The following is a 25,459-nucleotide window of genomic DNA, read 5'->3' as shown; positions in this document are numbered from 1 at the left end:
TTAATTTTCTTGAAACATGTGTGCGCTTAAAGAAGGGGAGTATTACAGAATGCCCTCACAGGACGGGTCTTCTGAGCCTGGAAGACCATATACCAGACTACCTCTGCAGTCTCCCAGGTGACAGAGTGCAGGTGAATGTGGGGAAGCAGCTCTAGCAGGCAGGGTACCCAGCCCAATACAGTTATGGAGCAGCAGAGATGTCAGCAAAGGCACACAGACACATTTTCAACCTTCCAAACTAAGAGGCTCCCTACTGGCCTGGGAACTTGCACTACACCCCAGGAAGCAAAGGATATGTACTCATCACAAATAAATTTCCAACAAGTTTTTATTACTTACAATTCATCACCTTGTTCTTTTCCATAACTTTCTTTTCCATAGACCTCATTTTGGTTTCTGCTTGCCAGAACAATGGACACAACCAGGGCAGGCAGACCTGTTACAGAAAGACCGTGACATAAGCAACTGTTCTGAGCATCTGGAACTGCTTTATAAGACTGATAATGGCAAGAGGAAAAAAAGGAGAGAAAGAAAACCCTCTATATCACAGAATCCAATTGTTTTAGAACTGGAAACTTGGTTAAAAGGAACAATGCAGTCCCCTCTTTGGTGTGAAACATCCAAGTCTAAATGGCAACAATTAAAACTCACTCTTAAATACAGATATTTAAATATTGTGTGGGATCACTGTGTGGCTCAGTGGTATAGTGCCCGCCTTTGGCCCAGGGCGTGATCCTGGAATCCTGGGATCAAGTCCCATGTTGGGCTCCCTGCATGGAGCCTGCTTCTCCCTCTGCCTGTGTCTCTGCCTCTCTCTCTCTCTCTCTCTCTCTGTGTCTCTCATAAATAAATAAAATCTTTAAATATTGTGTTTTCTTACTCTTACTCATTAGAGAACCAGAACCTCATTTATTCTGAATCCAGAAGCAAATGTGCTTCATTAATGACAGCTGTCATTCTGCCAGAGTTCGGGCAATAAAGGATCTGCAGCTTATTTTGCCCCTTTCTATGTAAAGAAAACTCTTTAGAAACAGTGGGGAAGAAACCATGGGGCTATAAAATTTTTATAGTCTCCTCTTTTCTCTCAAGAGAATCAAGTATTTTCATACATATTTCACTGGAGAAAACCACACCACTCTAATTCCCTGAAAGACACTTTTAGCATCAAATACCTTGGAAATATCCCATACATTTATATTGCCACCTGCAAAACCAAAACAAACAAACACACACACACACACACACACACAAACCCTCTAAAGGTTTGCTCCAATATGAAGCTAGATAAAAAAGAAGCCCATTTAGAAGATTCCAAACAGGCTAATGGTAGCATCCATGTCTGGCTGAGGAATCACGTTGAGAAGTTCAAGGCAAGAATTTTGTCAGTATTCTGGATGCACACACAAAAATAACATTCTCTCACTGCTTCCAAGACATGGGCATGTATTTAGGGGGTGAGGATAGCTAGGAGTCTGAGCTGGCCTTTATATTTTGAAACATAATGGAAAGGCACCACTGTCTGCCAGCTGCTTCTTCAGACTTGGGTGGGCTGGCTCTGATCACAGGAAATAAGTCTGTGGTGACTCAGGAGGCTAAGGCTTTTTCCTTTACTCCTGAGTTTAGTAAGGACAGCTTAATAATTTTAAAAAATACCATACCAAGGAAGCCCCTGCCTTGGGATGTGTACATCAAATCCACATCGTTCACAATTTTGAAGTTTCTTTTAGCAATGCTAAGCTTCCAAAATAGGATTTTCCTATGAAACTGGTGGTTTCCGTGAAACCAACACTTTTTAGGAGGCTTACCCCAGCCAATGATGCAGAATTTCAGGATGTATCTGCGAATGTAAGTGTTAAATACTTTAACCAGGGCAATATACATGTGAATGGCTTCTAGACCCATCCAGGTAAAGGTTGCAAGAAGGAAGAAATGGAGCAAGACAGCAACTGCCGTGCAAAGGCCATCCACATGAAACGAGGTGATCCAGCCATCCAAGAGGAAGAGGAGATTCAGGAACAGCAGGGCTGTACTCAAGTTCATCAAGATTTTAGAAGGATAGTCCCTTCGCAATTTTCTGAAAAGGGGGGAAAAAGATGAGAAGGAATACTGTAAATTAATCTCTTAAGCACAGGCAGTAAATTCCTGTCTTCTGTAAAGCTCTGTAGTGGATTAGGTAGCATCATTGTGACATGACTTCACGAGGAGGAGATTTGTTTTTATGTAGAAATATTTAAAGATATTTATGAGTATTTGGCAAATTATAGTTTTTTTTAATGTTAATTTCATTTCAAAACTGCAATTGTTTACCTAATTTCCAGTTAGCTTCAACAGATTTTTTTTTTAACAGATTTTTTTTTTAAATTTTTATTTATTTATGATAGTCACATAGAGAGAGAGGCAGAGACATAGGCAGAGGGAGAAGCAGGCTCCATGCACCGGGAGCCCAACGTGGGATTCAATGCCGGGTCTCCAGGATCGCGCCCTGGGCCAAAGGCAGGCGCCAAACCGCTGCGCCACCCAGGGATCCCAACAGATCTTTTTTAATCCAGGAAAAATGCTAGTTATAAAAATGATATTTTTGTTATAATAAAACAATTTCCCTTAAATTTTCTTAATGAGGTAAGGATTCTTTTTTTTTTTTTTTTAAGGTACTGTTGGGGAGGTAGTCTGGCTGGCTCAGTGAGTGGAGCATCTGCTTTCAGCTTAGGTCATAATACCTGGGTCCTGGGACCAAACCCAGTTGAGCTCCTTGCTCAGCAAGGAGTCTGTTTCTCCCTTTCCATCGGATTTTCCTCCCTGCTCGTGTTCTTGCTCTCTCTCCCTCTCTCAAATGAATAAATAAAAAATATTTTTTTTAAAAAAAAGGTTTCTATTTCAGGACTAATTTTATAAGATCTGTGAAACAAAAGTTTTCATCTCTTACCATGTAAAAAGCACTTTGTACAATTTGTATATATATGTTAATCATCTCTTACAGGTTTAAATGCATTTTATCCATAGAAATACAATAATTATAAATGAAGATTCTATACTGCAAAATTTATATTGTATGATATATGTTATGAGAAACCTAAATATTAAAGTTGAATTACTCTACATGATTCAAAAAGCATATAAGTATTTTTAAAAGCAAAGGCAATTTTCTTATTCACATTTTGGGACAGTTAGCACTGGATTTTGACAGATAAAAAAATACTTACTCAAAGGCAACATACGTCAGGAGAGTTGCTGCTGAAAAGATAGCAGATATCCCACACCCAATATAGGTGATGAAGGTGAGAACTTTGGTGTTTCTTGCATCTATCTGTGAGGCAGTTCCTTGAAGGTCCTGCATAAAACATGGGAAGTAGCTGTTAAGAATCTCTCTTTTCATGGGAATGGTATTTTATTAGAAAGTTCATTGCTAGCACTTACAGTCTTAGCTCCATCTTAGGGCTAAAAACAACAGTGCATTTCATTTTTTTGTGCTCTTGCAGATCATTCTATGAAGCAAAAGTGTAGCATTACTGAGAGAGTTGCAGGTTGCTTTCTATCATTACCTTGTAATCTAAATTATTTGCACACCAGGATAGCCTGAGGAACAAAACCACTGGGTCGGTCTCCCATCAGAAATTGGGGAGGAGGTCACTGCCTTGCAGAATAAATTATCAGGCCCATTCCTAACATTTGCAGGGCTAGGGACACAAGTACAAATGGAGGCCACCATGGTCAATGTGAGCCTTCAGGCAAACTTTGGCTTCTATGTCCAATAGGAAGGGCTCAGCCAGAGACTGGGACCTCTGAGTGTAGTACAAAGGATCTTAACCATGGTCATTTCAAAGCTTGGCATGTATTGGGTTGAGTGGCCTTTATTTATTTTTTTAAATAAATATGAAGCTACTACAAAGTTTTAGATCATAGCTTTTTTTGTTACTTTTTTCCTTAAATTTTAACCTCTGTAGACCTGAAAGAGCACCATTTAAAGTGTTAGAGGTTGTAGGATAGAAAGAAGTAAACACTTTCTAGAATATTAACATGAAGTATTAATTTCACTGTGCAGAAGCAGACTTGCAAAAGGAGAAAAAAATTGCAAAGTCTTTTTTTTTCTTCTTAAGTAGGGAATTGGGTTAGGGATAAATCTTGAGCTAAGACTATCTACTCAATCCTGGTTGGAGGAGAAAAGATACCTCCATTATGCAGATGTTCAAAAATGGAGCCTTCTTGGGGATGGGGTTCAAGTCAGCGCCAGTGGACTCATAGATGGGTTACCTTGACCAACATTTTGGTTACTCTAGGATTTCATGGAGCAGAGAAAGTCTTGAGGAATCTACAAGTGACTTGTCATTACCTCTTGCAAAACCTATGGCTCCCATCTAAGCAAGGGGGTAGACTTGCAATCCACAATTAAAATCACAATTTAAAGTGTAAATTAAATAAAATAATGTTGTTTATTATTACACATTCAAACACAACTCTCATGCTGTTTTGTACTTTTAGAGAACAAAGAATATGAAAATATTTATTCCTCTGATCTAGCCAACATGAAAATGTACTAATGTTAAAAGTATTAAAATCAGTTTTACTATAAAGAAATGTTAACAGGGAACATTAAATCCTTCATACATTTGTAGATTAGAAGATATAATTATGGGGCTGGGGTGCATTTTTTAACTTCTCATATGGTAAAAGTGCCACAGGGCAATGTAGACTCTGGGAATATCTTACAAGTGACAAGTGAATAAAGAGTTTGTAAAGCATGAAAACTCTTAACAAAGTCTTGGTGGTCTTGAAAAGCCAAGAGGAATGGGACATCTCTAGGAAGAATAAATTCTGGAAAGTTTTTCTCTTAGTACTATATAATCTTATAAGAGAAGAAAGAAAGAAAGAAAGAAAGAAAGAAAGAAAGAAAGAAAGAAAGAAAGAAAGAAAGAAAGAAAGAAAGAAAATAAGAGCACCAAGATGGAAAGAATAGAACTAAAAAAATGCATATGTTCATATATATGTAAAACTAATTATTTAATAAAATGACAACAGAGAAATACACAGTAACAAATTCATAATAAAATTCAAACAATGTATGAAGAAAGTAACCAAAGTAATGGGAAGCCAAACTGTGGTTACATGTAAACCACTGCTGTATACGGAACTATACTTAACTGTTACCTATTTATTTAATCTTAGACCTACAAAGTACATAATCCTGCTCAAACACACACGTGCACATGCATACATATACATGTGTTCACATGTACACAATTCAAATAGTTAAATGAATTAAGCTAAAGTTTATATACCTAAATGAATAAAGATACAAAGTAAATGCTTTTAAAAAAAATGTCTGCTGTCACTTTTGGAAAAAGGAGAACATGAAATTTAAAACTGAAAGTATTTTGGGGCACCTGGGTGGCTCAGTTAAGCATCTGACTCAATTTTGGCTCAGGTCATGATTGCAGGGTCAGGAGAGAGAGCCTGGCATCATGCTCTGCCCTCAATGTGGAGTCTGCTTGAGATTCTCTCTCCCTTTCTGTTTGCCCTTTCCCTAGCGCTCGCTCTCTCTCTCTCTCTCAAATAAATAAATAAAATCTTTTTTAAAAATTGAGAGGTTTTTGTTTTTCTTTTTTGTTTGTTTGTTTGTTTTTCTTAGGGAAAACACAGTTTAATTGTTCATTTTCATGCTCTGGCAGAAAGAAAAATATTTATATTTTGGGAAAGTTAAAAAGTTATTTGCTATGATTGTTTCCTTTTTCAATGACAAGTTTTTTATCCCTCAGAGCATGATGCAGTAGACTGTCAGGAAAATTACTTATGGGATGCCCATATTGACAATGGCCAAGTGGGTTCATGAGCCTAATGCCATATGCCACAGCCCCTACTGCTCCTGCTTAGTACTACAGGAAGTAGGGGTAAGATCTAAGGGAGAGGATAAACATAACCATGGTATCTGCAATCCATGTTCAAAAGGCTTTACTCTCTCAGCATACATTACTGCCATCATCATTGGAAAACAAATGTGGTTTAATCCCTGGGAACTATACCAAATATCAGAAACAACAGCTATGTTACAAGCTGGAAGATGCACTGCACACCAGAAAAGTATCTGCAAAAACACCAGTGTATTAGATATAAGATAGAGGTATAAGTCTGTGGATGAATTCAAACAAGTTGCATAGAGCATGGCTTTTGAAAATTTGGTGGGATGGAAAAAAAAAAACCACGTCTATGTGATCTAATTTTTGTCTAGAACTGTTGGATAGGCTGGATAATGAGATAAAACTAGGGCCATGGGAAGGAAGGAAAAGAAGGAAGCAAGAAAGGAAGGTAGAAGGAAAGAAAGGATTAATATGAAGGCCTAGTGGTAAGAGACCCATGTCACACCCATCACTTCTCTTTCAGGCCTGAAGACTTCATGCTGTCTTAGACCCTAGTCTGTTCTAACAGGCCATGCTCTTAGGGCAAGGGCGGTGGTGCATCATTTTGGGTGACAGCTGGATCACCTAGCGCAGTATCTGCTATAAAGTCACATTCAATCTAAAGAGTGATAATGCAAGAACATTTTATCAGACTTTTCACAGTTCCCCTCCATGTTAGTTAAATCCAACATTTTCTTCCTCTTTAACTTTTCAAGAATATCATGGTGATTTTCTTGTTTCCAGGATTACTTATCATTGCTATTAATACTACTGGAGAAAAAAAAACTAAGGTTCTTTTTTATAATTCCTGTTATAAATTTTATATATGTGATCTCTGCTAGTTAGAAAGATTCAAGATATAGATATCAATTATCAGGAAATAATTCCCAAAACACAGTCTAAAAAGGCTGACTTACAAAAAGAAGTATGCCTTCCCAAATTATATCATTTCAAAATGAGTTTAGAAATTCCTCCCCTACCATCAGAACTCCAAAGTGTGTGAGGTGGTTACATAAGCAGACCGTCTCGCTCTCATCTGAATCTCTGTGTGCCACACATCCTGACGTGTTCCAAAATCCAGAACCTTCTGTAAGAGGAAGTCCACAAACAGTGTGAAAATAACAGCAGGCCAGTTCCTTTTCTATAATGGATGATATCTTCTTTAGGAAAATACGTCTTAGTCTTTTCTGCCTTACAGTTTATCAGTAAAACAGATACTTTTAAGAATACTTAAAACTGCCAATACTTAGAATAATTTAGATTCCCGCCCCCTCCAAAAAAAAATTTTTAGATTCCCAGAATCACAGAATGTTAGTACTGGATTGGCAACGAGAGATTATCTAGTCAGTGGTTTTCAACTGCATTCTACTGAAGTGTCTCAGGGGTCCTGTAAAAGTTTGATTCAAGTTTAACTTTTAATGTATTACAAAATAAACTACCATGAAAAGAGTATCCCCTTTCAAATATATTACATACCAATGAAGTCTCTGAAGATCAATGCATTTTTTTCCCTTAGGTTAGCCTCTATTTTTATAAAGACATGAGAACAAACAGAGGTCTGCCTTCTTGTAACATGCTATTCAGTACACAGCGATGATGCACAGTGGCAGCTTATTATAAATGCCTTGAATGCATTTTATCTAATTTTTATGGTAGGATGTGGAATATGAGCAACTTATAGGTTTAAAGATTATTTTAACACTGCAATGTGATATCATTTTTAATTATGTATCCAGTAAATCCACTTTGTCAAAATTGTGCAACTAGAAACCAAACAACAAAAAATTTCCTAGCTGTGATAAGGTATATCAAAAACAGAGGTTGGACACCCACAGAATTCATTTCTACCAAGAAGCAGACTGTACCGGTGCTGGTTTGATTTAGCCATGATAATATCCCTGGGGATCCCCAACGGAAGGTGACCCTCAGGAGGCAGAGGTAGGAGGTTTCATAGATCATCCTTCACATCAAAGAGTTCTGCATACCTTATACTTAATGACTTATTCCTTAATTTTGCCATTTTCTCTTAATTGTTCAATGTCATTTTGGAAGCAGTTCATTTCTTTCAAGTAAAATATATGTATATAACCACCTCTATATTTGTAGTCCTTTAATATGCTTTCCCCATAATCTGAGATCTGGAAGTTGGATGCTAAATTGTGTGCCTCATGCACAATCAAATAATCTCAGAGGTGTCCTTAAATGAATAAGATCAAGTAAGTATATACTGATGTTCATCTAAAAGTAACAACACAAATGCACAACTGTATCTGAAATCAAAGAGGTTGTTTGGTATAAAAAAAATCAAGTTTACTTATTTCTTCTTGCAATGAGTAAAAAGTTGCAGAAATTAGGTTCACTTCCTCTGCTACCTAAACTAAACTTTGCAGTTCAGTTGTCATCACACTTACACTGTGACTCACTCTGGCTGGGGTGGAATGAAAGGAAACGGGGGTGTCTAACAATGTTTAAAATTCAGTTGTTCTTAAGACAGCCAATATTTTAAAACTTACCGTTTTTGTTCAGATCCCAGAAGGCACAGATGGGATGAGGCACTGCCTATATTAACATAAGAATAAACATGTGAAATTGTGTTTAAAATAAGTGAAAAATCTTAGGATCTGAATATGGGAAAAGAGTCAAAATGCTAAGGTTTTCACAAAGAAATAGACCAGTATTAGTCATGCTGATACAACCTAAGAATGGCAGGCAGTCCAGAAGGATCTCCTCTCACAGAGACTTCAAGTGGAAACCAACCATAAAACCTCATGAGGAAATGTGCTTCCCATTTACCTAAAGGTTACTATTTTTGTACCACCATAAAATGATATTCTTAGCATTTATCAAAGCTCTTTATATTGTAATTTCACTTCATCTTCAAATTTATCCTTTATGTCTTAGTATGTGCCCCGAATTGAAAGTAGGGCTTCAGACAGATATTTGCACATCCATGTTCACAGCAACATTACTCACAACAGCCAAAAGGTGGAAGCAATCAAAGTACTAATTGATGGATGAATGGATAAAAAAATGTGGGAGATATACATACATACATATGTATTATGCATACATATTATCTAGCCTTAAAAAGGAAAGAAATTCTGGTACATGCTAGAACATGGATGAACCTTGAAGAGATGATGTCAAATGAAATAAGCAGGTCACAAAAGGACAAATATTATACGATGTCAATTACATCAGGCGCCTCAAATATTACATTCATAGAGATGGAGAGTAAAATGGTGGTTGTGGGGTCCCGAGGAGGGGAAATGGGGAGCTGCTCTATAATGGTACATAGTTTCAGCTGGGGACTATGAAGCAGTTCCAGAGATGAATGGCAAAATGTGTGCAGAATAACATAAATGTACTAAAATGTCACAGAACTGTACACTTAAAAATGGTTAAAATAGTATTATATTATATATTTTACCACAATAAAAAAAAATTCTTCATGCATTAAGGAGTTGAAACAAAGGAAGCCAAAGGGTAGAACAAGGAAGTCTCAAAGGGCTCGGTGACAAATCAAGGCTAGTTCTTAGATGACTTAACTTCCAAGCCTCATTTCTTATCAGCCAGCTTCCTTCCTGCCTGCCTTCCTGACTGCCTAATAAATGGGAGAATCACAAGTGGGCCCTCCGTCAAGGAGGGGAAAGCCTGTGCCTGGCCTTACCTGGGACCATGAGAAGCCCTGTATAATTTTATCAAATAAACAGACGATAGCAAGGGCAATGAAGCAACAAAAAAGCAACATGTGCCAAGATTTTAGATAACTGCTAACCTCTCAAAAAAAGAAGTCCATCCTGGCCTATTTCCCTTCTGCTTTCCCAGTAGCAGGAATTTCTGACTTGAAAAAAAAAAAAAAACCCACAAACTTTTAACGGCAGGATTGTGCAACTGCATCTGATTTCTCAAAGCAATATGTTGTTCCTTCAAAAGAGGTTGTCCTCCTCACTCTCATTCTTCTCATGACTGAACCCTAGATGGACAAGTCTCCCCACTTGCCAATATTTAACATGATACTACAGTACCGACCTGATTAACTGTTCTCCCCTTTTTGGAAAATTGCTCCCCTCAAAAAAAGTGCCAGTAAAATAAAATTCTTACTGTGTCAGGGAACAAAAAGGCCTCATACTTCTCTGAAATAGTTTGCCTCTTTTCCATTGTTCTCTGTAGCATTTTCTTACCTGGCTTCTTGTGTGTTTGATTTTAATTCGAACAGGATCCTTCAGATCCTGAATAGTAATGTTTCCAATACTGCATGCCATCACATAACTCACTAAGGTGCCTTTCTTGGTTTCTACATCCTTTTAAAGAAAAAAAAGTGGATTATTCATCAGAAGTATCCTTTTATTTGATTTGGGAGTTCCCAAACACGCAAACTGTCAGCACTTTTTACATTTAAGATTTTCAATTATAAAACATCCTGTTTATAAAATCAAATTGCCGGCTTTCCTGAAAGAGCTTTGCTATTTCCCTTATTATAATAAATACATTGAGGGAACATTATGAGCCAATGCTGCAAGGCAGTGTTCATAATACCTACTCTTGATTGCTATGGGCTGATGTCAGCCAGTTAACATCTGAAACAATGTGAACCCAGAAATAATATACTCATAAAAAGCCACAAAACAATTAGATCATTTCCCTGCCCTAGAAAACAGATGAAGTTGTTTGCTGTTAGAAAAACATAAAGAAATACAGTGTGAAAATTAAAAAAAAATTTAATATCCATGCCAACAGCCTGATGTGTTTAGTAACTTACAACTAAATGTAATTCTACTAGATGAAGGTCCCATCCAGAACTACAGCTTTTTTAAAAATTATTTTTAAGATTTATTTATTTGAGAAAGAGAGAGAGAGAGCATGAGCATGATGGCTGCGGGGAGGGGGGATTGCACAGAAGGAGAGGGTAAAGGAGAGAGTCTTATGCAGACTCCATGCTGAGTTCAGATCTGAGGAGGGGCTCAATCTCATGACTCTGAGATCATGACCCTGAGATGGTGACCTGAGCCAAAAATCAAGAGTCAGATACTTAACCAACTGCCCCACCCAGGCACCCCCAACCAGAACTTCTACCTTCTGTGATTGTATACTTGCCACCCTCGGTAGCTTCCCCTTCAGAGACAAGGTTGTCAGGAAATCAAATCAGTGAATCCCGAGCTCAAAAAATGACTAGGGCCAACAGTATGTCTCTCAGCAAGACCATCTCTTACTTCTTCCTCCCTTGTGCTTTTCTTGTCAAACTACCTGCACTTCTCTATTGAAGCTTATAATCAGTTATTTGGGAATAATCATAGGATTTCTTACATGCCAAATAAATCTCAGCATTCAGAATATAGTTTTTCATTACTTTTGTGATCATGCTCAACAAAGTTGGTAATGGCTTATGGATACCCTGTCTTTTTTTTAAAAAAATACTCATATCTTATTCACTAAGTTAGGAGTTTACCATAGAACCCTTAAAATCTTTTGATTCTGCTATTAATTTACTTTAAAAACCAAACATATGTTTCCTAATAATAATATGGTGACTGGGAGATGCTGAGGGAGAAGGGAAAGGTAGTGCGCAGAAGACAGACTCAAGATGAAACAATGTCAGATTCTTATAGTTCTAACCCTTCTCCCACCCCCTCCCTGCTGGGCTCAACTTCTCTGAACAAAGCCTCCTCTATCACCAGTCACATTTTTGTGATACATACTGCATTTCTGTTTTGCTTTTAAAGGTGGCGCTGTAAGCCTCAGATAATTTTAATAAATGTCGTTTTACCTGTTTATAGCTACTAAATCCTTCAGACTACTTAGCAATTACGTTCTTAATTTACATAAAGATTTTATGTAGCTTGTTTCTAAAACATATGCTGAAAAAAACTTTAACATTTTACAATTATTGTAAATGATTTCATGGTATTTCTTTGCCATGCTTCTGTAAATGAATTAGAAGCAATTCTATTGGCCTTGAGACTTGGCTATTTTCTCTTATACAGATGGCATTGTTTAATATATACTGGTGTATTTAATTTAATAGATAACTTTTATTTTTTAAAAAGGGCTCAGTGAAACTCTCTGAATTGGGTTGCACTTTCAAAGGCAATCAGAGGTCACCAGTATTTGCTGGCAGTGGACTTTCTAATATCTAAAAATGATGCCAATAAAAATGACAATATGTGCTTAGCACAATGCCACCCCACTCTGGGGATGTGTGAAGGCCAAAGGTCATGTGAAATATTAATGGGAAAACTGATTAAAGCCAAGAATGCTGTTCATTATGTAAACAGTGCTTCCTGCTGAATTAAAAAAAAAAAAAAAAAAAAAAAACAGAAACAAAAACCATACCTTTCCTTTGGCACACAATTTCTTTGACTCTGAAGGTCTAAATTGCTGGAGAGCATAAAATATTTAACAAAAGGAATAATAGATAGTTACTTCTCCACAAATTCCATTCCTAATTGTACCATGTAAGTCTTAATCTAATATTTAGTTTAAAAACCTACATGAGCACATCCTGTAATATGCATATAATTACCTGAAATAAAATGCTTAAATAATTGTTACAATTTTTCATATTTGAAGATCCAGTAGTTTAATTTCTCTATGCCTCCTGATATATTTTCAAGGAATCCAAACTGTTATTTTTATTTTTTGAGCAAGGAAACTCAATTTGCAATTGAAAAATAATTTAATGAACCCATACCTGGAAGAGTCCAGTTTTATTGAAGAAAGTAAACTGTGCTCTTTTAACTAACACAGAATCTTCTTGATTTAAATTCTCAAGTAAGTTTGGAGGCAAAATTACAGAAGCCAATGGATCCATTTGTCCACTTTCAAAATCCATCTGTCACACACAAAGAGATACACTGGTCAAGTAAAGACAAATTGCAATGATAACTACTCCACATACTGAACAAGGCAGGAGAACAACTACTCAGCTAGGGCCAGGGCTTCACTTTATTTACCCCTACTGGAGTCACTGCCCTCCTGAATGAATCCCTACACACAAAAGCCTGTATCTCGTCTGAGTTTTGCAAACATGGAAAAACATGGAAGACACATGGATTTTAATGAAGGCAAATTGAGAAACAGACTAATCAGTTAACATTTTCAAGTATAAGATGTAGATTTACAATTAATAGATTTTGAGCTTTTCTCAAAACACCTAGTGACAGAAAACTACAAAGCAGGGGAAAAAAAGACTAGAGTTAATTAGTCTGATGCTGAGAATGAGCATCTCTGCACAGAGGAAACAACTGAGGCTTTATGAATACTCTTGGATATCACTTTTCCAGAACCCACCAAGGAGGCTAAAAAGTGTCTTCCTGCAAGTGGACTTGGAATGAGACTGAGGCTCATGACCAAATTTTCACTCTTGAATGTGAAACAGAAATTTCCACAAGAGCCCCTACTCTCAAGCAGAGAAATGTTCTTCCTTTCAACCAGATTTTAAAATATTTTATCTTGGTTTATCTCCACAGTGGAGAAGTAGTACATGCCTTCGTGTGCTCTCCCACACCTAGGATGGTGTTGTGATCATTTAATTTGCCCCCATGGTTAGCACTAACATACAGTAGGAACTTGAAAAATCTTTGCTGAAGGGTCACTTCCACAGATCAGAGAGGCTCTCCATGAACCTGTCCAGCCTTATCACTGCCTACCATTCCCCAGCTTCATGCCACTGGTTCTCAGAGTGCCATTCAAAGACTAGCAGAATTGGCAATGTCTGGGAGCTTGTTCCAAGTGCAAACGTTGGAGATCCACCTAGGACCTACTAAATTAGAATCTCTTGGGATGGTACCCCGCAATCTGTTTTGACATGTCCTCCAGGTGTTATCATGCAATTTGAAAACCACTGGCACGGTTGAATACATGACACTTCTTCTTCCCACCTGGGTCCTTAATAAAGCCCTTTCTTTAAAAAAAAAAAAATTTATTTACTTATGCATGAGAGACACAGACAGAGAAGCAGAGACACAGGCCAAGGGAGAAGTAGGGTCTCTGTGGGGAGCCCGATGTGGACTCCATCCCAGATCCTGGGGTCACGACCTGAAGGATCCTGGGGTCACGAGCAGAAGGCATAAGCTCAACCACTGAGCCTCCCAGGTGCTCCTCCCCCCCTTTTAAAAAACATTTTATTTAAGCCTTTTCTTCTGATTGAACTGATCTCCTCCCACCACTGTCAATGGGGTAGTTCCCACCGATGGTTTAACACTTAGTTCCACTATCACCCCTTGTAGAGGGTAAGCAGACCACCCCATCACCCAGGCTCTAAAAGAATACCTCCTCTCAGCATCTATATACCTGTGATTACTGCTACTATTAACCTTAGCCAGTGTTCTGACCTACCTGCCTGCAACCAGTGGACCAAGATCTTGAAGTAGTAACTGGCAAGCGATCAGATAGTTTTTATTTCTCTAATCTCTTTTATTTCTTAAAACTAAAGAAACCACTGGCTCATTACCTGAAAATAGGATTCATTATTGCTTGGAAGACCAATGCTAAAATTTGAGATTTCATTTGTCCCTGGGGACAGGGATGATACTCCAAGGGCCAAATTCCGAGTTGTAATATTCACACGTGATGTGGTATTTAGGTCTATCTTGAAGGCCAATTCATCAATTGTTTTTAAAGCTCTAAAGAAATAACAATACCATTGTTAATTAACATGTTTTATGTACTTATAAACATGTGACTTGCAGGACAAAATACAGATCAGGTAAAATTGCCTTTATATTTTGTGACCTTAACATGAATACCAACAAAATTACCCCAAACCGCAGTATCAGTTAAAACACAGAATGATAGTGATAAATGCATCCTCAAGAGAAATATTATGCTTTAAGGAAAATCAACAATTAAATCACTCTAAACAAATACCGTTTTTTACCTCTTAACCTCTCTTTCCTTATTTTATAACTGAGTGAGAAGGAAAATAATGAGGCAAAGCATTTATTTTAACTCTAAGACACTATGAAAAAAGTTTGTAATTATTATGTAGATAAGGTAAGTTAAAAAACACATTTTAACAAATATAAAATTTTTATTGAAGAAATTTGGTGGATAGGAAGGAAACAGAAGAAATATTAACATATTAAATGAAATAACTGGATGCAAACTAATTGTGTAAAAACAGGTACATTTCACCTACCCTGGACATTTTCATTCCTGAAGTATAAGGATCACACAGCTGTGGCATATCTTTGTCACAGTCCATAGGACAGAACTTACAGTGACAAAGTTGTGCCTAAAAGATGTGAGCTGAACGTTTGCTAAGTGTCTCCTCTGCCAGCAAAGTATCCTATGCTAATATATATAGTAGCTTATCTTGTGAATTAATTCCAATTAACATTTTTTCAGATGAGAAATGACATATTGATTATGTTTTTCTGGGGCTATTTACGTATCTTGCCAGATGGACAATCCTAATCATTTTGTAAATTATTTTTCTCAAGAAAGAAAATAGACAACTTTGAAGTTCACTTTGTGAATGATATTGGGAAATATTCAGAGATTTTCTGGATATTTAAATGATGAAAGCTGCCCACCATGCATTCAGATAATAGAAATTACATAACATGTATCCAAATAAATTTTACTCCCCAGAAGAAAAAAAAATACTCACTCAGAAGAAGACTCAAGCAAGTCACTGTCCGGACTGGTTAAGATATTGGAAAATATAGTCATTAAAGTTGAACCAAGCATTATATCAATATTTTCTTCTTTATTCACAATCCTTTTCACCTGCTCTACAATGCTGGTGATATTGGCTGAATTTAAGGTTTGCCCATCACCAGTTAAATTTAAAATCTGGTTGGCCACTTCATTTACTTCCCCTAAAAAAAAAAAAAAAAAAAAAAGACAAAAAAAAGAACACACAAAATTTTGAATAGTTCAGGAATCCAAAACATACTATAATATTTCCACTTCATAGTCCCAACTTTGGAGTGACCAATAATCATATATAGTTCTAAGAGAAATGTCCCCAGAATCACAAAAAATAAGTGTATATCTGCTTTTTAAAAATAATACACAACTAGGGGCGCCTGGGTGACTCAGTCGGTTAAGCATTTGCCTTCGGCTCAGGTCATGATCCCTGGGTTCTAGGATCGAGCCCCATGGCTGGCTCCCTGCTTAGCAGGGGGTATCTGCTTCTTCCTCTGCCCCTCTTCCTGGCTCCTGTTCTCTCTCTCTCAAATGAATAAATAACATAATATTAATATTAATTTATACATATTTATTTATATATTACGTCTTCTCTAAAATTGTCTGTTTTTAATTTCCAACAGAATATACAAGAAAGTTAGAATTGGGAAAAAAAGAATTTTCTACCTTATGTAAAACAATCACTTGCTTAGCTTTTAATATTACAATGGCTATCGTATGGCAGAAGAATATATCTCAAGAGGATGAAAACTATGAAATCATTTCACTTTGCCTGTGAGAACTGAAGAAAAATTGCTCGCTCACTTACTTGAACAGTTGGAGATATCAGGAGGCCCCCAGTAAGCCAAAGATGTGTTGGCAGGGTCACGATAACTACAGAACAAAACAAGGTATTTCAAATATTTGGCATAAATGACAGTATAACTGACAAAATTAGTTAATATGTTTGAGAATTTGCCTTGATATCTATGTAAATTTCTTTTGAAAATAAAATTGTAATATATTGAAATAAAACTCCCACTAAGAATTCTTATAGGAAAAAAATCAGGTGCCATGCATCCTAGAAACATAATATTATACCAGCAATAGTATGTGTTCTAAGCTAGGATACATCAGGTTACTAAGGTTAAAGTGTTCAGTAACATGGATCAAATACCTCTTTAAGAACTTTGATAAAATCTGATTTTAATCTCATATAACTGTAAAGCAGATCACAATACACACTTCAAAGGTGAGGAAAAAAGACTTCGAGAAATCAAAGAATATTCCAAAGTCTCACAGCTAGGAAGAGGTAGAGCCTTGTTTCAAACTACGATCAGTAACTCTCCCCTCTTTACTCCCTACCATATGTCAAACACAGCAGAATGTGCAAAGTTCTGGCAGTTTCCATTTCTGATCTCACCACCCCCATGAGAAAACTCTAACAGGGGGTGAGGTAGAGAGTGAAGAGCTGGGTCTCACTTGCTAATCAGTGAATCCTCTGCAATCAACCTGTCTCTGAGGTAAACACATGGAAAATCTACACCCTGACAGTCTCCATTAGCAGTCTGCCCTAACATGGATTCTGTATTTATTCCCTCTTTTTCTGCCTCTTCTCATTCCAACAATAACCACTCCAAATTGTTCAAAAGTTTTGGAATTTCCGATGCATGTTACAAAGCTGTAAGTTAGTTCGTTCATCCTTATACAAAGTGCTCTGCTCTAGACCCACCCTGTGGTTTCCAGACTTCTTCCTCTTTCTTTGTAGAAGGCTAAAATAGCATGGTGCTTGGAGTAAAAAGGGTTTTCTTGGTACCCTACCTGCCTTATCTTTTACCCTCCATGAAGTCTATGATTTAAGTATTCACAGACTTTCCAATCAATATACAATTGGTGGGAACTACTGTGCAGCCTGTGTAACCCAGGAAGGTAGATAATGTGGAGCTTTACTGGCAAGATTCAATTAAAAGCATTACCATGTCCGTGAAGCATAAAAGCCCTGCTTTCCTGGACAGGGAAGGTTGTATACAGAAGGTGGGATGAGTGGCCAATGATAGCCTTTGGGATCCTCATCAGCAGGACACAAACCTATGTGGAAGTAAGAACCGACATGGAAATGTTAATCTATTCTTTGAAGTTAGAAGTGAAAGAGGGAGCAAAATGACAATGTTGGTACTCAGGTATTTATTTCATGTAATACTAAGATACTAGTTGTTTTATGTTCAGAATTGGTAAACATTTAGAAATTAGGAAAAATAAGCATTTAAGTACATTTCGGATATAAAAATTATCCAAATCAAAGTCATACTTATGGGAGTATCATCATGAAACATATATCATTATTCTAACATAAATCATTAGTAGCTAAAATTAGTAAAATAAAGGTTTATTCAAAAAATAAACACTACATACAATGATGATCTTGAAAAATTCAAAATGTAATATGATCTTTTTCCAAAAAGGAAAGCCTATAATACATCAATCCTGTTGTCATTGAGTTGCAAGCATATTTTATGGAAAAATTTCCACCTGTTCTGAAAGCATCTTCTGCCTGGAAGTTTGCTGGGGGAATGGCAAAAGGAGACCCATGAACCAGCATCACATGTCTCTCACACATGCCTTCACCCTCAAATCATCCCATCTGTTGTTGGAAAACTTTCTGGGCAAGTGTCATGACATAAATAACTCAGATTCCACAATTTTAAAAATATCCAAATAAAAGCAATATATTAATGACAACAAAATTGTATTATTCCTGGACTGAGGAATAGCAAGTTATAGCAGACTATTGGGAACTGGTATTACAGTCACCAGTTGAACATTTAAAGAACTTTCCCAACTACATTCTGAGTCTTAACATTATCAGGATGTGGCCTTAATATTTTCAATTGCTATAAACTTTTCCTCATAGGCATACCTGCAGAAAAACAATAAATTATAGAACCTAAATTAAGTAGCATAAATTATATGTTTAGGTCTGCAAGAGAGTTTTCTGGGATTCTGCAGGCTCCTAGGACAGAGATGAGTCCAGCCGGCCCTCACAAAGCTTCCCTGTTACATCTAACCTACCATTCGTCAAGCTACCTCCTCGCGGAGACATTTTTTGTGACAGGAAGCATGTAGACTCTCCCAAGCCTCAAGAAATGCCATTTGTTGGGCAGCCCGGGTGGCTCAGAGGTTTAGTGCTGCCTTCAGCCCGCGGGGTGATCCTGGAGACCTGGGATCGAGTCCTATGTCAGGCTCCCTGCATGGAGCCTACTTCTCCCTCTGCCTCTCTCTCTCTGTCTCTCTGTGTCTCTTGTGGGTATATAAATAAAATCTTTATTTAAAAAAAAAGAAATGCCATTTGTTAATAAGCAAGCACTTTCTCACAGAGGCTCAGAAACTGTTCATGATAGTGAAGACAGCAATGATTCGTATTTCGCCACCTCTATGAGTTCTCTGTAGTTGTGTATGTGGTGGACACATTACATATGGGTAGTTTCTCATAGAAGCAGGGATGCCTGCTTCTTTATTACATCAGGATTCTGGCTTCAGTTGGAATCAGCCTCTTAGAGACTGAGGAATACTTGCTTCTCTCACATTAGCCTCCTGAGTGTGCATAAGGAAAATGTCAAAGTTTTCTCTTGATCTCTATTAATATGCTTAATCAATAGTTATAATCATGTAACATTAGAATAACTTCACTTTTTGTTGTCCATATTTGTGATCATTAACTTTTCCAAAATATTTCCATCAAATCTCATTCACTTATTTTTTCAAGTATTTAAGTGCTAGGGAATGTGCTGGATGCTAGGGAAGGTAGGAAGCGAGGGTGTTAAAAGAAACTAACAGGTGTTCTCAAGTCAGAGAAGATTTCTATTTAAAGATAATATCCATAAGAAAGTCCAGTCTAATACTATGGTCTTCTAATTTGTCCAGTGCTCTAGGTATCAGGACAGCATGAAGTAGAGGCTCCAAGGCAATGATTCCTATTGATACATGATGATGTCATAGAACACATCACAGAAAAGATGACTTTGGGCTATCTTTAAAACAATGATTTGATAAGCAGGTGAATGGTGAAAGTCCAGAAGAGCAGTGTGGGCAAGACAGAGAAGCATAAAGGAACACAGCATAGTCTGAGGTGGTACAAGCAGTATCATGTGTGTGGATGGAGTTCAGGATATGAATGGTGTCTACGTAAGAACTAACTCTCAATCCTGGATAATTCCCAGAATTCTGGCTTATTCCTCTGAAGACACTGATATCATTAATAAAGATAGAAAACATAAGAGAAGGAGATGTTTTCTAATAAGAAATTGCCTTTTCTAAGATTTACCTCATTAGAGTTCCCATACATACATATATCCACTCTTCATTTCTGAAGTTGAAGCTAATTCTGGTTAAGACTCCTGGCACTTTGCTCAAATTCTTAGTATTTCTAGAATATGTCCCCAAAATCAAGTATAAATTCTCTTCTGCCTCTTTGATTCCCTTAGATTCATAGGTGTTGATATCTTTTATATTACCCACGTCACCCCTTTGTTACTATGCCACCAATATGATGAATTTCATCATCAGAAAAAAATAGTCTTAAATAAGCAAACAATACAAAGAGGAAAAATACTGTTGTTGCTGCTTCAATTAAACCTGAATGGTTATATTAAATACATATAAAAAATTGAATGCACTTACCCAGTTGTTTCACACTCACTGCATACAGCCTCAGGCCCTCATCCAGGGATTCATTATTTTTTAAGAGCTTCTGTTGAATGTCTTTTCCTTCTAAATTGGGATTGTTGGTAGCATTGTAAACTAGAAGGGCCCAAATCACCAACCTAGAAAAGCATTTCAGATATAATTGTTAGAACTGCTGACTGGGTGGTTGATTTTTTTTTTTTTTTTTTTTTGGTGGAAAAACAGAACACTTGGATATGGTAGTAAGAGGGACGACCGACCATGAAACATTGAGAGTGGAGTAATAGGCCAAGGCACTCAAAGACTCCTGTCACTGCACAAATTGTAATGTTAAAAATATCTCAGTATGAATAGCTTATACAGGATATCACATGTATAATTCTATCATATCATATCATATCACCTCATATCTTTTAAGGAATATGTTAAGTAATACTTATATATAGTATATAGGCAAGAAAGGGCCATACTTTAATAGTTAATTCCTCATTGTTTTTTTGTAGCCAAAAAAAAATTTTTTTAGAAAAATTAAATTCCAACAAATCTGACTAAACTAATCATTTGACTTTAAAATTATTAAGGGTCTTATTGTCTACAAATGTGTTACAAATATCTCCAGAATTGTGATAATGATTTTCTATCACCAGGAAGCATTTGCAAGTATGCTGTATGGTGAAAAGGTACAAAATAAATACTTAAAATATACATGGTGATTGAAGGGGATATTACAGAAGTTTACAGACTGGCTGCCCCTGAATGTCTTTAAAAAGAAAATATTTCTATGAGAAGCAGAGATGTACCCTAAAAGCCCCATCAAAGTTTTTCATTCTAAAAAAATTTGTTTTCATTCTACATTTTGAAATAATATAATTTTCTATTTCACTGTAATCATAGCTATACTCAAGAGTAGAAATCAAAATTTGCCAAAATCAAGGTAGTAGCACTGCTTTTGAAATAAGTATTGCCAGTAGAGAGGCATAGCATATTTTATTTATAAAGTTATGTAGGTATTAACAAAAATGAAATAGACTACTGATATATTTGTGGTGCTAAAAGAAGAAAGACAAAATGAAACCTATGCTATTCAAGATTAGGTAAAATTAAAGAAGAGCTCCCATTTTTTTTTCTTCTGAATATCTGTGCTAATCTTAAAGTGTTGAGCTGTTCTCATAATTCAGTCTGAAAAGCTATCTCAAAAATGATCTACTCAGGGTTCACATATAAATCATACTTTCAGTTGAGTGAGACATAGATGTAAATATAATGGTGAGCTGTGATAATTTCCCAATTTTGTAAATGCCCTAGGGAAAGTATCCTTTGATTAAATTATTGTTGGAAGATAAGCTTTGCTACTCCAGTTACTGAGAACTTAGTGTTGGGAACATGACCTTTTACTTCTCTTTAATATTGAGAACACAATGAGTACAATGTATTGTGATAATACTGAATACCCAAATTCAGCAATTCAAGAATGGCCATGCATTTTCACAGGTCTTATCTCTGTATTTTCCTCTCTTGTCCTGAAAACTGAAACTAGTTTATGGTTCCACAAAGTTTCATCAGCTGTTACCATCAATCATCCTTTATTTGAATAAACCCGTTTCTGTGGCTTTGGTTTCCTATCTGTCTAGGCAATAGAAGATGATAGCATTATCTGAGGTTATGGTCTATGTTAAGTGTTACAACCAAACTGAAAGAAAAAGTCTGTGTGTAAAACTAGTAGTCACGGTTTTTGAGAGAAAAACTATGAGCGACTATAAAGATTCATCAACGAGTATCAGAGCCATAGATATTAGAAAAAAGAGAGGGAGAAAAAGACTATTATAAGAATACATTATTTTAAGAATACATTTTAAAACAATTTTGAAATGATTAAAAAATTTTAAAACAGGCTTTTAAGCAATTAAAAAAATTTTAAAACAAAGATTTATACCAAGAAAAACTAAACATCTGTACTTTCCCATATACATGGCCTTGGTTCCCTTTCCCTATAATTTTCTGTGAAGTTACTTATTGGTTTGACAGATAGAAAACTGAGATTCTATGAATTTAAATGTTTTTCAAGCAAGAGTTTCTGAGGTACTGACATCTACTAATGATGGCGGACTTTAGTGTTACTGGGTAGTAAAAGAGTCACAGTAGGTGCACTAAAAGGGCAATATTGACTTCCTGAGGAGGATATAGCATTGGTGACACCCCAAACTAGGTCTGCCCCAATTGTTAGACAAAATGTGTGGCAAAGAATCAATATGATCTAGCAGTAAAGGCTAGATCACCTTCAGGTGACCAGGTGGCCTTCAGGTGACGGGTGACCAATCACCATCAGGAATATAGTATTAAAATAATTATTCTATTCTTCAGATCACAAAGGACAAGGAATAATGAAGATAAAAACAAATTTCCCTGATCATATGGTCCAAGCCAGTCTGTTGAATATATATTAGAAAAGTTTCAATTATAACTTAAACACATCTGCTTCTCTATTATTAAACAGAAAAAGAAAAAAAAAGAAAAAACTCTCTGGCCAACTCTCATATAAAATTCTATTTTTAATAGTGAAAGGGAATAAAGGGGAAAGGAGAAAAAATAAGTGGGAAATATCAGAAAGGGAGATAGAACATGAGGGAGTCCTAACTCTGGGAAACGAACTAGGGGTGGTAGAAGGGGAGATGGGCAGGGTTGGGGATGACTGGGTGACAGGCACTGAGGGGGGCACTTGATGGGATGAGCACTGGGTGTTATTCTATATGTTGGCAAATTGAACACCAATAAAAAATAAATTTATTTAAAAAATTCTATTTTTATTTTCTCTTAGTAAGAATATACCATCTGAAAAGAAGTATATTCCATCATCATGGCTGTAAATCTGTAAAATCTATTCGGTCAATTGAAATTAAGCAAGACTGACATGAACATTTACTATTCAACTTTTTTTTCTCTCCTTTGGAAATGTGATAGACGACCTGAACACAACTAAATTTATTTCATTTGGGAGTTTAAATTGTTTTTAAACAATTATAATTATACAGCATTCTGAACAGCTGGCCTTTATGCCAACTGATTCTATATGGTGGATAGATCTGTTAAATTACCTGCCTGCATAAGTCATGGTCCTGATATCAATTTTAAAATAGACTTCCGAAAATTAGCTGTTACCCATATTATTAGATGCTTCTATACACAAGTACTTACTTAAAGTTATAACTATCTTTTTTTTCCCTTTAATGCTCTTTTTGAAATTTCAATTAAGATGTAATGGATTATCATAAATAAACTATAAATACTAAAATAAGAACTCATACATTTAAAATGTTCTACTTCTGAATTATTTTTCTTCATATGTAATGTCTCCATCCAGTCTATTTGATGGTTTTAACTACAAGAAAAAAAACTAGTGTGCTAGTGCTATAGAAATAACTTAAAACTGCTACCTAATTAAAATATATCTCTCCTATCTCATTATTTTCATTTCTCTACCAGACAGTCAAAACAGAGAGCTAGAAAAAGGATGTTACAATTTCTGTAAGACTTTGTCAGCGTTACCTTTGATCATTCACAATGCTTCTCTTGACTTTAATCTTGTCTTCTCCCATGCTCAGATGAAAACTACAAATACAGATATGTGTATTCATTATCAACCTCATCTGCCACATCATCAACAACAAAATTTAAGGAGGTAAAAGAAAGAGGCAAAGTGAACATCCTAAACCAGTATTTCCAAATGTGTGTCCTGAGGTTCCAGTTCTTTTTATATGCTCAAAACCAAATGACTCCATTGTCAAATAAGCTTGGTAGCTGTACACCCTTCCTTTCTTTTCAAGATTCACAATCCATGTTTGTTATACTAAATAATCTGAGATATTCAGATATATGGAAATCTGTTTCAGTTTAAGAATGTACTTCTTGGGGGGATCCCTGGGTGGCTCAGCGGTTTGGTGCCTGCCTTTGGCTCGGGGCGTGATCCTGGAGTCCTGGGATCGAGTCCCGCGTCGGGCTCCCGGCATGGAGCCTGCTTCTCCCTCCTCCTGTGTCTCTGCCTCTCTCTCTCTCTCTCTCTCATAAATAAATAAATAAATAAATAAATAAATAAATCTTTAAAAAAAAAAAAAAGAATGTACTTCTTGAGCAAATTCAACCTGTGATTCTTCTTTCTGTGTTAACTCATAACATCTCTTGGGTCCACAGGATATATGTTTAGGGTTAATGAAATACACTTTTAAAAACTAATTTAAAACTGTGAAAACAAGGCACAGAGGAGGGTATGTGGATGATATACTATTGGCTAGGCAGTTAAAATATTCAAATGGAATAAAGATATTTTTGAAAAGCTAGGTTGCAGATTATAGATGTCTTATTTTGTAGAAAAACAGTCTCCAAACTGGGGTGCTATATCGATGGTTCACTGGGGCATGAGATGAAACTAACAGAACTTCTATATATATATGATTGTCTTCTTTTAATTTGTGATATATTTATAACCTATACTGGTTAAGTAATATACATACACAAATTTATTTAAAATCACAAATATATTTTGGGAATATACACTAATATTTTTTAAAGATTGGGATCCATGATAAAAAAAATTAAAACCAATTGCTGAGCATTGAAGATTTTTGTGCAGAGAAATGACATAGAGTTGTTTTAGAAAGACTATGAATATTGTGTATGTGTGTATTTGTATCAGGTATGTGGGGTATAATCACAGCGATGAAGAGTAGCATTAAATGAGACACTACTTTTTACTTCTCAAGTCATTCACTCTGTCATTTACCTGATATTAACCACATAAACAGTGTAGTTCCAGTTTTGGAAGGTTGAATTGAGCTGAAAAATACAATGGAAAAGGGTGAGTTTTGATAATACTTTCCAAAAAATATCTGAATCTAGTTTTTTTCCCTCCCGTAAGTTGTTATTGGAATAAGACCCTGGGAAAATCCCAGAGAGCCAGAGGAGTGAAAGAAAGGTAAAGATAACAGTCACTGCATCATTATATGCCAAGAACTTCACAAAGGTCGTTTCTTCAATCTCAGAACAACTAATGAGATAGGTATTATCTGCTCCCCCACCCTGATATATGAAGAAATTGAGCTTCATGGAGAAGGAAATAGCTTGCCCAATGTCCCCAACTAAGGCGTAGCCGATCCCAGACTGGAACCCAAGACTGTTTGTCTGGAAACACTATATTTTCCCCTCTAGCCCATATTATAATGGGTCCCTCCATTGTGGTTCTTTGACTTAGCCATAATACTGAGGGC

General features: G+C 36.3%; 1 protein-coding gene across 6 annotated transcripts in view; it reads right to left on the bottom strand.

Moving 5' to 3' along the window:
• ADGRG6 (adhesion G protein-coupled receptor G6) overlaps positions 1-25,459 on the bottom strand; it is a 145,200-nt gene that overhangs the window by 23,478 nt on the left and 96,263 nt on the right. For all 6 annotated transcript variants that reach the window (XM_072825892.1, XM_072825884.1, XM_072825868.1 and 3 more), the window contains 14 exons: positions 24,976-25,028; positions 23,745-23,807; positions 20,199-20,341; positions 17,498-17,609; positions 16,351-16,415; positions 15,502-15,712; positions 14,341-14,512; positions 12,580-12,720; positions 10,073-10,192; positions 8,402-8,447; positions 6,869-6,975; positions 3,201-3,328; positions 1,806-2,074; positions 340-436 (listed from right to left, as the gene is read on the bottom strand). In XM_072825892.1, the coding sequence (XP_072681993.1) occupies positions 340-436; positions 1,806-2,074; positions 3,201-3,328; positions 6,869-6,975; positions 8,402-8,447; positions 10,073-10,192; positions 12,580-12,720; positions 14,341-14,512; positions 15,502-15,712; positions 16,351-16,415; positions 17,498-17,609; positions 20,199-20,341; positions 23,745-23,807; positions 24,976-25,028 (1,727 nt within the window). The remainder of the gene's footprint in view (positions 1-339; positions 437-1,805; positions 2,075-3,200; positions 3,329-6,868; positions 6,976-8,401; positions 8,448-10,072; positions 10,193-12,579; positions 12,721-14,340; positions 14,513-15,501; positions 15,713-16,350; positions 16,416-17,497; positions 17,610-20,198; positions 20,342-23,744; positions 23,808-24,975; positions 25,029-25,459) is intronic.

This window comes from Canis lupus, chromosome 1, assembly GCF_048164855.1.
Source record: "Canis lupus baileyi chromosome 1, mCanLup2.hap1, whole genome shotgun sequence".
NCBI lineage: Eukaryota > Metazoa > Chordata > Mammalia > Carnivora > Canidae > Canis > Canis lupus.
The sequence above is the reverse complement of the archived record's forward strand: the minus strand, read 5'-3'. Positions and strand labels throughout refer to the sequence as shown.